The sequence below is a fragment of the Morone saxatilis genome, unplaced genomic scaffold, assembly GCF_004916995.1.
Source record: "Morone saxatilis isolate NCDOM2014 unplaced genomic scaffold, NCSU_SB_2.0 Contig24, whole genome shotgun sequence".
Taxonomy (NCBI): domain Eukaryota; kingdom Metazoa; phylum Chordata; class Actinopteri; family Moronidae; genus Morone; species Morone saxatilis.
This window is the reverse complement of record NW_023339807.1, coordinates 8,514,819-8,526,797: the sequence shown is the minus strand read 5'-3', so window position 1 is coordinate 8,526,797 and position 11,979 is coordinate 8,514,819. Positions and strand designations below refer to the sequence as shown.

Below are 11,979 nucleotides of genomic sequence, written 5' to 3'. Positions count from 1 at the left end.
AATGGCAGGTAGGGCATTGTTATGTGAAGAAATGTATTCTGACATTGGTTGCATTGGACTTGAGTAATCCCATAAATACTAAATTCCCTATCCGTACCCACACTGCTTCCTACAACTGCATCTGGCTTCCTTTCTGCTCTTGTTTTGGGGATTTGCAAGATTATTTTTCCACGGGAACTACTTTACATCCTCAACAGCTACTCCATACAGGATCTACAGTTGCCATGGCAATATCTGTGGCACAAAAAAAGATGGAAGAAGAGGGAGAAAAAAGAAAAAAGTATTTCAGAGTTGACAGGGAAATAACTGGTTTCATTATATTCAGCCAGCTGATTTTCTCTATCACCAATGACAGGGCAACGGCCCGCACACAAAAAGAGCTTGTGTTTGTGTTTGAGCGGTAATAAATTACTGCTGGGGTCAGGGCTGCGCAGGCCGCACTCCCTGATTAAATGAGACCAAACTTATATCCCTCTGACATCTACCAGCCTCCTTCTCAGGAATCTGAAGGTGCAGAGACAAATCCCATAATCCTAATTAAGTATTTCCTCCTATTGCGGCGTACAAAACGCCTGGCTGTTTACACAGCTAAAGCCCTCATTCGGTTCCCATGCCTGGTTCAAACACATAGTTTAGGGTAATCTTTGAAAATGCGAAAGAGAAAAGTGACATCACAGAAAGTGATAAAAGAATAATTGGGATTGTGAATGAAATCACTTTGAAGGAAAAGGTGGAAAGTTTAATCGCAAGTATTGCGTCAGCAGACCACAGGCTCAGATTCTGCACTGTTCGTGGGTGAAAACATTTTGTCTCGTATTTGAGGATGTCATTCTCATTTTCTGCGACTCGCAGTAGTCTCACGGTCAATTGAGCAGGATAGTGTGTGAGAGAAAATCGCAAATGCAGCTGCTGCGGGTTTCTTTCTTCCAAACAGTTTAACATTTCAAAACGAGTAGCACAATGAAGCAAAGACACTCTGCACTTCTAAAATCCACATCAGTGCCTCCAGTGAGCACAAAAGGTGAAGAGTTTGGACATATGGAGGGACACAAGTGGGTTTCAGCAGAATCTCTCTATTGCATTTATACAGCACTCAATACGGCACAATGGATGTACTCCAAAGGAATAACTCAACACAAAAACATTTTCTTTCTTAACCAGTCAGCATTCATAAGCAGAATATAAATAATTTGTAAATAAATATACTTTATGTGGTATAATATTTTAAAGCCACACTCCACATAAAACTGTGTTTGGGTTATTGTCACTTCACTTCAATGTTTGAGCTTGACTGTGCAGAATGATGTTGGTGCAAACACTAGGAGACTGTTTTCACATTCATCTGCCAAAGGGTTAGGGAAAGTTTCTCTGAGCTCACCTTAAATCAAAAAAATTAAGACTTGCACAAATTAGCAGGATTTTGTTACCAATCACGGTGCAACTTGTGCACTGGTGAAACTTGAAATCTTCAGCCCACATATAGATTTTTCAGTGAAGAAGGAGACATCTTGTATCCAGCAGCTAAACATTTGAAACAAAAAATATTTGCATATTCATGGATGATGGAGTTTTTATCGAGGGAGAACAAATAGTTGAATACTGAATAATACTAATTTGAAACTGGCCAGTGAATGAGTTGAACATGTGAATAAACTCTTAAGTATAACACACTTTGTTGTTCATGTGTGCATTAATATATCATTTAATATGAATATAGCTATATTACACTGTGTTATTGATCATTCATCAACTGTTTATACACCAATTGCGTATGCTTGAAGGTCCAGGGTTTAACATTTAAGAGGATCTATTGGTAGAAACTGAATATAATATACATTTCTATGTTTCTACAGTAGCCCAGAAGGAAGAAACCAAACACTGGCTCTAGGGCTTTCGTTTCGTTGCTACCATAATTTCTCCTTTGCGCTTGGTGAGGATGTTGCAATCTGCAACTACACTGCAAGATACTAATAAATCTTACACACTGGTCCATTAAACTGCACTATAGTATATTGATACAACTTATTATTTATAAAATAATAAAATAAAAAATGTCTTTTAATTTGAAGTTTAATTCCAGAAACCACATAATGTGGCTTCTTTTATGACCCTGTGATTTCCTGGTTAAACTTGTATAGTAAATAATATATCCTCTTTATCTTTGCTTAACATGACAGGCAACAGTTAATGTCATGATTTATATCACTGTGGAGTAATGTGGAAGCAAAGCACCAGTATGAGTCCCGTGCACCTCCACTCTATTGCCCTTGAGCCCTGCCGTGACTGCATGATTCAGTCCAAACTGCTCTCCACTCCAAACAAACACTGTCACTTTAAATACAAGCTGATCTTCTGTCACCGTGTTTGCTCTCTGCAGGGGTGAGTGGTGCCTCTGCAGCTTTACACGATGCTTGTGGTTCTTTTGAGGCCATTTTAAATTTTGTAATTCCTCACACATATCAGGATTAGGGACGAGGGAGGCTGTGCCCCAGTCAGGCCTCAAGGGCAACATCACCCTACAGTACTGCTTCAGAATTACAAACAACACAGATTTAAGCAGAAGCTACTAAATAAACCCCAATCAATGCCTGAAGAAATGTCTCGCATCATACAGCCCATCAATCACAAGCACAGGTGTGCCTGTCAAAGTAGCAGATACCTCAATTAATAAATATCAACTGAGCCCTCTGTGGTGAATTAATATTTCCCATCCTGCCAGCCTGTCAGAGCAACATGTTATGATTTGGGGAAGAAATCATTTCCGGCTCGAGTGTCGCTGTTCCAATAAGCGTTCATCATGTTGGTTGACTAGTAATTATTGTTAATGACATTGTGCTGATGACAGGCAGGAGCACTACAAGTTATTACTCAACTAGGCGATGCTGATGACAAGTTAAATAACATCATCCGCTGAATTAGATGATGCTGTTTAACCACAGGTCGAGGAAGAACAGCGGAGCACGCAGCGAGATAGAGCTGCAGTGTAATTATTATACAATGAACCGCACACTGGCAGCTTCTTTATTAAATGGAGCAAGAAGAGCCATCCTTCAGCTCCGGGCTATTGAGTGGAGTGGACACCGGTGAAGCTTCACAAATGAGCTGTGCTTTTATGACTTGAGGAGTAATCCTGAGATTTGTGATACTCTGCGAAGGATCATCACCGAAACAGCTCACATTTACATGTGAGGTATTTAGCTGATGCCATCATGCTGAAGGAGCTGGTAAAGTTTCATACAGAAGCTGAGAACAGCCTGTTTACAGCTATTTTTTTTATTTACTTGCTGTTATCTTGAGATTACAAGTTGATTTATCTTGTTATCCTCAGAAAACAGAAGGCCAATGTCTTGAAATATCGAGATCATTTATCGAGTACACAGGATAATTATACTAACCCTAACCCTAATTTAAAATGAGTGCGTGGTTCCTTGGAACATAACTATTTTAGCCTCCAAGATCACTCTCATGACTGTCGGGGAGGGTTCATAACTGAACTAGGGGAAGAAAAAAAAAAAAAGATTTGTGAACGGAATGAACATCTGAGAGTTAATATAAGCTATTAATTTCCTGGCAACATTATTCAATACTGACAAAATATATCAGGAGAAGATTGAGATTTATTAAATGAGCTCAAAGATCGCTGCAATTTTCAGATTCTTTTCAGGCACCATTTTCTGGCTGCTGGCTCATTTTGGTCAGTATGAAAATAAATATTAACTGGCTTGTTGGATGTCATTCCTCCATGTATTGTCCATTATGTTGATCCAATGCTACATCTACTCTTTATTTTCTCCTAACAACGGGTTGATTATTTTGTTATCTCAGGATAACAAAGCTCATTTTTTGAAATGACATAATTAACTTGTCATTTCGAGGTAACAGCATTAAATAAAATAATTGCAAGCACAGCCATAGTTTCAGACTCCTGTTCGATGACACCTCACAGGACTGGTTACTGACGGACAGGATCAATGCTCAATCACTCTACGTGTTATGTTTTGGTTTTGGTTTTGTATTTTCATATCTGAAGGATACACAAATACAGGAAAATGAATATGGTTCATTTTTGTATCATGAAATGTGGAAATTGTTTTGTTTTTTTTTACTTTAAATTTCTACTTTTACTTGTGGCTGACTCACAGTGCTGCTGTGGATTTACTATTTTGGAAGGTGTGGTATCTTTTGAAGCAGGGAGGTGGGCCAGAAGAAGCAGGGAGTTTTGTTAAATTGTGGGACACATCTCATGGAAATCCCTGCGGTCAAAAATGCTGTGTTCAAGAGCAGCTTCCAGTATATGGTTCCACTCATGTATGTGGAATCAGCTGGACAGGTCTACATGAGGAAAAAAAGTGTCTACAGGCTATCAAATGGAAACTGACATCTGGAAACAACTGACTCCACCAACTGTTCCAACAGTTTGATGTATTTTAAAGGTCGATTGTGGAGGATTTTGTGGCATCGAGCCCTATCTCAAGTCAGTGTTTGGTTTGTCTCTTCTGGGCTACTGTAGAAACACGGCGGTTCTACATGGTAGGCTCCATGAAAGATGACCTGCGACATCTGTAGATATAAAGGCTCTTACTAAGGTAACAAAACCATAACTATTCCTACATTCAGGTGACACTAATACCTTTGTTTGTTTTTAGTCATCCTAGCAGCATGGCTTTGTAGATGGCAATGTCTGTCAGTCCACCAGTCAACCACTTTGTTCTAGAATACAAATCACTACAATCACTACAAAAATGAAATAAAATAACATTTTATACAGACATTCATGTTCCCCAAAAGTTGAAGCCTACTGACAACTACTGGATGGACTGCCGTAAGATGGCATATGGTACAGATGTTCTTACACCCCTCAGGATGACTTACATCACTTTAGTGATCCCATCACTTTCCACATGGTGCCATAAGGTCAACATTTGTATCTATCCAAAACTTTGGTTTATGATGAAACACTTGCAATGACATTCCCATAAGCTGAATTTGTTGATATATGTTCCCAGGACTCCTTAGAAAGCAGTGAGTGGATCATTGTGAATAAATAAACTGAACTGAATGAAAATAAAGAAGCCATACAAAAGTATAATAGAACTTTGAAGACATGATTAGTAGGATAGCAGATGGGATTAAGAATAACAATTCCTTTTGCAGGCAGGTAGAGCATAGAAACCTGAAGGCAACAATGAGAATTGTGCTTCCTACATCAGGAAGTTCTCTATATGCTCAATGATTTCCTTATGCTTTGTTAATCACAAAAGGAACTCGAATCCCTCTTTTGACTTCAATAATTATTGAACAGATCATAACAATACTGCTTAGGCTGTTTCTGTCTTCCTCTGATAAGCCAGCAAACACAATGAAAAGGTCAAAAACTCTCAGTAAAAGATTAATAAATGTAAGAACTGTTGAAGGTGAGCACACGACAATATTCTCTATGCATACATGCCACTTCAGCTGGTTGTCAAACAATATACCCAGGTTCCTGTAAGAACTGGCAATAGACCGTTTTAACAGCAGCCATTTTGACATGAAATAGTAGGGTAAACACAGGTGTTACCAATGATACTAATTCAATTTCCAGTGAGGCAACATACACAATAGCTGCCCCCCTGACTCTGTTCAACCTAAATGGAACAGAGGCTTAACTGGTATCATTGGTAACCTACTATTTAATGTCAAAATGGCTAATCTGAAAAAGTCTGTTCAAACCACCCTCACGTATAATCTCTGAAACATTTGTCTTTAACCATGGCTCACATTTATTATCATCAGCTTTGCTTTCTTCCAGTGTATTTATAAAATAAACTCTGTAAACACTTTGTTCCCTTGTTGTTCATTACTGTAATATTGTGTTACCAAATAATGTATGGCCTTTTGGCAATTACAGACAACACCACTAAATAAGAAATGCCACCTAGTGCAGATGACAGTCTGTCACTTGGCACACCTGCAGTTCCACCTTCAAATGTTGTTTTGAAAACTTAAAAACGAGAGAAATCTTTGTTTCAAGCCAAATTTCACTACTGGGACTTTTGTTTTTGCATCCTAAAAATAAACAGGTGCTAATTGCTACCTGTGTAGAGGAATGGCAGATTCTGGTGTGTTGTGTAATTTCACTACAGGGAGAAAAAAAAAAAGACAATCAAAAGTCTATTTAGTGCAGCGAGACAGTGGGGGCCGACTCATGTAAATGGCGTTTCAGTTATACTCAACTTTCACTGATACTTCTGTTGCAGTTCTGTTTACAAGGATATCATTGTTCCCACCAGGCAAACAGACACTTTAGCAAATCCACTAATAATTGGTTCCACCTGCTTGATGTTTGAAATGCAAGACGAAAAGCATGTAGCAATAAAATTATGTATAAATACTGTTGTACTGTATAATTACTTTGCATTATGCACAAGCTCCATTTTAGCATATGAATATTGTGTACAAAACTAACCATTTTTGTAGAGCAAAACACAAAACAATGCCCAATGTCTACTGTCAAATGTGCTGCAATTACCATCAAAAGCAGAGTCAAAGATGTAGAGATGGAAGATTTTTATTTAAAGCAAAATCAAGTGATCTTCAAAGATAATTTCGTATCCAAGATGGGGCTAGGCATAAAAACAATGAATAAATTCTAAGAAAACAAAGAAGGGCGAAGTGTTCCTCCAGTCGTCGCCAAGGTGGTTTTGCATCGCTGTTGCCTTTCTTTTTTCCTCCCTCTCTGCACTTTCTTTCCTCCTGTTTTCTCTCCTCTAGTTGTGGCCTTGGAGAGCCTCCGCCATGAACAGCTTCCCGAGGTTCTGAGAGGTGAATTCCTTCACGTTCTGGCAGTAGTTGTTAATTTGCCCTGTTGGAGAGTAGCCACATGCGTCCAAGCGCCCCCACACAAAATCATAAACACACACCCACAGAAACATACATACATACATTTGTACACAGACGTGCACAGACACACGCGGAGGCAGGGGAGAGGGGGGGAGAGAAAACAGCAGCACAGCAAAACACCCTATTAGTAGAGAACAGAGTACATGGAAAGATCAAAATGTTGTCAGAAGGCGGAGGAGAGCTTAACAGCGTGAAACAGCAGGAAGAAGGGCGGTTCGAGTTGGGGATTGAGTCAATAAACTTTAAATTAATATAATTTCAAGATAATGGCGGAGATAATTACAAAACAGAACCTGAGCTCCTGTGAGGGGAGCAGAGGCGGCTGATGGAGTTTGGAGTGAGTCTGGAAGGGGGGTCTCTGTGGTGGAGATGACGAGTGCTGTATGTGCGTGGTGGTTGTGTGTTTGTGTCGATATATGCATGTATGTATGTGTGTGTCTGTGTCTGTGTGTTTGTGTGTGTGTGTGTGTGTGTGCGCGCGCCTGCGTACCTGCAATAAGCAGTGTGTCCATGCGTGGTGGAGGCTGGGGGGGCTTGAACATTTTGGTGATGTCCTCTTCAGGCAGCGGGGGCTCCCCTCTGCTTTGCCGCTGGGCGTTCTCCTGCTGCCGCCTCTGGAGGTACTGGAAGGAGGGACAGAGAGAAAGAGGAGTGGAATTAGAGAAGGGGGGCATAGTAGAGGAAAGAAAAAATGTGATAGAGGAATGTGGAAAGGAAATATACAGTTAAAAGAGGACATAGACAGGAAAGAAGATGGAGAAGGCATGGTGGGATGGAAGTGAGACAGACAATGGAAACAATCACAGGAAAGAAGTGAGATGTAAAGGAACGTGGTGATGAAAGAAGAGATAGGGGAGACGGACAGAGAGAGAAGAGTTATAAGTCCTGACAGGGATGGAGTGATTTGTGGGGGGCTGACAGTCAGTAAATCAGTGAGGTGCCGGGTCTCTGGAGATCCTAAAAGCCTTGTTAATTTGGAAAAATGGATGAGAGACTGACAGAGCGGTGGAATGGGAGGTTGCGGCAGAGGAGAAGGAAAAATGAGCAACTTGAGTGCTTGCAACCAAACATCCCACAGTGCACCTGTGCTGTTGACTGAAGCTGACAAATGGCTAAGATAGACAGTAAATGAAAAATATGACTATTTGTTCAAATGAGTTACTCCTCCAGTTATTTTTCGTTTTCTGCCAATGTGTCAGAGCACGGCTGTGCATAATCAAAATGCTAATATATGCAAATTTTAGAAACAAGCTAAACAAAAGACTTTTGCACTTGTGCTCCACCTTCCGTATATAAATATAGACATACAATGGCTAAAATGTTTTGTATGCCTTGGAAAATGGTGGTAGAAAATGTCAACCAAAAAAACAAAAACAAAAAGAACTGATCTAAATGAAGTACAAAACAAACTCCTTCAGGTCAGCATTTAGAGGAGGCACATTTTACTGCTACTTTTCCCATTGTTTTCTTTACAAACTGATCAGGGTCTGTCAAGTTGCAAGGAGACTATGAGGGAACAGCAGTTTTCAAGTCCTGCCACAAAGTCTGAATTGGATTGAGGTCTGGCCTCCTGTGGAGCTTTGGCTTTATGTTTGAGGTCGTTGTCTTGGTGGAAAATAATCCTGTCCCATGTTGCAGTCATTTTACAGACTGCAGCAGGATTTCTATGTATTTATTATACCCTCTACCTTCACAAGCTTTCCAGGACGTGCTGCAGAGCAGCATCACCACAGCATGCTGCTGGAACAACCACACTTCATGCTGGGGATGGTGTGTTTCTGGCAATGTGCTGTGCTTGTCTTTAGTATGATGGTTAAAAAGTCCAATTTTGGTATTTGGACTAGAGGTCTTAACAGGGCCGCTCTGTTCTGAGGAATTGAGATCAGAGGTGGGACTAGAGTTGTCCTGGTTCCAAATAAACCTTTTTCACAGCAGCCAGTTTTACCAATGACACTAATTAAGGTTCTGATCCATTCAGGTCAAACCGAGTCAGGGTGCTGATGTTATGCATTTTGGCTCAATGGAAAGGCTCTGCTACACTAAAGGGAGCAGATTATTTATATCATTGGTAAGTATCATTGATAACACCTGTGATTACCATGCTATTTCAAAAGGTCTATTGTACTTAGCTTAAACGGGCCGGGTAAGGACAAATTTTATTGTCTCGGGTCCAAGTATCAATATGTCAGACCGTACTTAGTACCAGCTCTTAATTGTCACAGTAGAAAACATTTTGGGAAATCAGTAGCCTATTTTTTGGACTTTTATTCAAAGATATGAAACTAGTTAGAAAATTATTATTTTCCATCTCTCTACAATCCAATTGGCTACAGACTATTGTATTGCTGGTCCAGGAGGTAACAATGGGACTTCCAGTTTTTTAAATAAATTAGCTTTTGAATGAATGAATAATTTTTTGGAGTTACTTTGTATTCATTCTCAGACTATTACCATTAGATTGTTACTATTTTCGATCTCAACTGCTTCCTAATTGATGGCGCATCATGTTGATTGTGTTTGTATTCTTTCTTTAGCACGGTCAGTTTGGGTTGACTGATCTGGTCTGATTATTCTTGGATCTTTTTTGGATCAGGTCTAATTTATTTTAATGAATCTATGCATATTGGGCTCAGGTAGCTTTCCCCCCAGTCCTTTCCCAGATGTACGAGATATGAGTTTTTCAACAGCAATAAAGCTGGAACTGCTGACCTTTTGAGTTGCAATACGTGTTTACCTCAGAAATAATGATATGGCACAGAAGTAATGACTTGGAAAATATTGCTGAATCATCTAATGGTAGCTGAATTGTATCATTGACCATAAATCATGATTCCTCAGTTCATGCGATTAACACATTGCTCCATATTTAATCTTCTGCAAAGTGTTGCCTGCTTGTGTGGATAGGGAAACAATGAGAAAAAGCAACTGGAAATTGAATAAATCAGGGGCAGTGAGACATACATTTTGTGTTACAAAGATTAACTTGGCCACAGATTTTGCCTGGGAACCTGCTATTTACCAAATTCAGAGAGCTATAAATGAAAAATTTAGCCCTTTCAGCACTGTGCCTTTCTGCAACTTTCTATGATGATTAATAAGGTTCCATTTGTCCAGGACGCAGCAGGGTCAATAGCACAAGATTACAAGGCACAAGTACTGTAGATGTCTGAAAGGTGTAATAGAGGCTCCCTTTCTTTGGCTCTGTGTGCGCTGTTTGTTCATTGTAGACAATCCCATGAAACATGAAAAAAGTAGACACCATTTAAGGGGTTGTTTGTGTAATATTGGTGATGAGAAGGTCGGTAGGGGAGGATGATGGATCATAATGGCTGCAGTGGGGGTGATTGGCCTGGGGATGTGTGGCTGGCTACGTAGGTGTGTGTTTCTTTGTGGCCGGCCCCGGTTGTGAATGCTTTGTGTGCATGTGGCGGGCTACCTGTGGTTATAAATGCATGTTTGTTGTAAGTCTGCCTAATGTGTGTAAACTTGGCCGTGGTTCCATCTGCTGTCGGCTGAGAAGATGATGACTCAGTCTGGATTAACATTAATACTTCAGACATTTGGTTGTTTCCACTTGCAGAAAACAATGACAGAATAATGTAGTTGTGTGAACGTAGGTGTTAGTCTGTACGCACGTGCTCACCGCACATCAGTGAGTCATCTTGCACCTCTATTCTTCCATTTTCCTAAGTAATGTGTGTGTTTGCTGGATGTTTATGATGCATCTTGCTGGGGTTATAAATGCAGATGTTTCGTGGCTGACTTTTCCTAAATGTGTGTTTTGTTCTGGTCTTTTCGGTGCTTCAGGCTGAGTTTGTGCTTGTAGGTGGTGTGTGTGTGTGTCTTGAGTCTGCACACAGAGTTTGTGTTTGAACGTGTGTGTGCAACTGATACCTAAGTTTTAAGAGTTTGTGATGTGTCTCACTGGTATGGAAAGAATGAAAATAGAGGATTTTCACATACTCATTAAAATGTAGAAAGACAAGCTTCGAGTCCAAATGCATCAGCTCTGAGTGGTACTCGAAGATTGTCTGAGCATGACTCATGGTATTTAACCTTCTGAACCTACTCTTCACTCACAAGGAAAAATGAATGAGTCGTGTTGAAAACTAGGATCTGAAACAGATATGTGGAAAACCTACTTGATCTTAAAATGCACAACAGAGTAGCAATAAATGCCTTTTCCAGCTGAACTTTACGGTTCATATGCTTTGACGCAGCAGTCAGATCCACTCGGACGATAGTGGGAGTTCATACCAAAAACAGCCCTGCGTTAAAACAATGAGAAGGGCTGCGTTGATGGGGATGTACTGCTGCAGGTGCTGGTGAGACAGTGAAATATGATCCAGGAAGTTTCGAGAGTTTGAAGGCTCATCATTGCAGTCAGGCAAAAGCTCTGTGAGGTCCAACATTTCTGCCAGAAGACCCTGTGATTTTTTTCCCGGAGCCTTGTGTGTTGGCACCCCCACTGTGACAACCAAGTGACCTCATTTAAATGAACTGAAATTCTTACGTTGACACGTGCAGACTCTAAAGCTTGGAGAGCAAAAGTCTGCTATTCATAGTGAACGGGACCTGGCGTTGCAGCCTGGCAATGCCTGCTGAGCTACAGAGGTTTAAAAAGGCGCTCAGAGGCACTATGTGGGAAAGTTGAGAAAAGATCCATGTTGCACAAATATCCTCTGATGCAGTGTGAGCAGCAAGCAGGTAAGACAGCAAATAAAGCTATTCTGTATTTAGGTAACTGTACAAGAGGAAATAAACAGTGTCTTGGATAGCTACGTCAGGAAACAGCAGTTTGAGCGCAGAATGTAAGTTACATGTTCACTGCAACGGAGATGCAGATTCATGAGAGGACAGAGGATGCCTGCTACTTTGTATCCGTATGTGTGAACACAGCGTTGCAGTACTGAGTAGAACACTGATGGAATAACCCTGTGTACCAATGTGAATATAGTTGTTACAGATACAGATGTTAGTGAATGTTTATATATTTTTAACCTTTGCTGTTAACTGTAGTCGTCTTGTGGTTCTCCGTGGGTGCATGTACATTAATGTGCGAGCCGGGAGAGTATCATTTCTGTGTGTGTGTGTGTG

General features: G+C 40.4%; 1 protein-coding gene across 1 annotated transcript in view; it reads right to left on the bottom strand.

The window, feature by feature from the left end:
• Positions 1-6,534: 6,534 nt before the first annotated feature.
• The window catches only part of LOC118336166 (eukaryotic translation initiation factor 3 subunit H), a 58,044-nt gene continuing 52,599 nt past the window's right edge, over positions 6,535-11,979 (bottom strand). Inside the window, exons 7-8 of the mRNA XM_035672758.1 lie at positions 7,373-7,505; positions 6,535-6,844 (exon numbers count right to left, since the gene is read on the bottom strand). Of these exons, the coding sequence (XP_035528651.1) occupies positions 6,750-6,844; positions 7,373-7,505 (228 nt within the window). The 3' untranslated portion in view covers positions 6,535-6,749. The remainder of the gene's footprint in view (positions 6,845-7,372; positions 7,506-11,979) is intronic.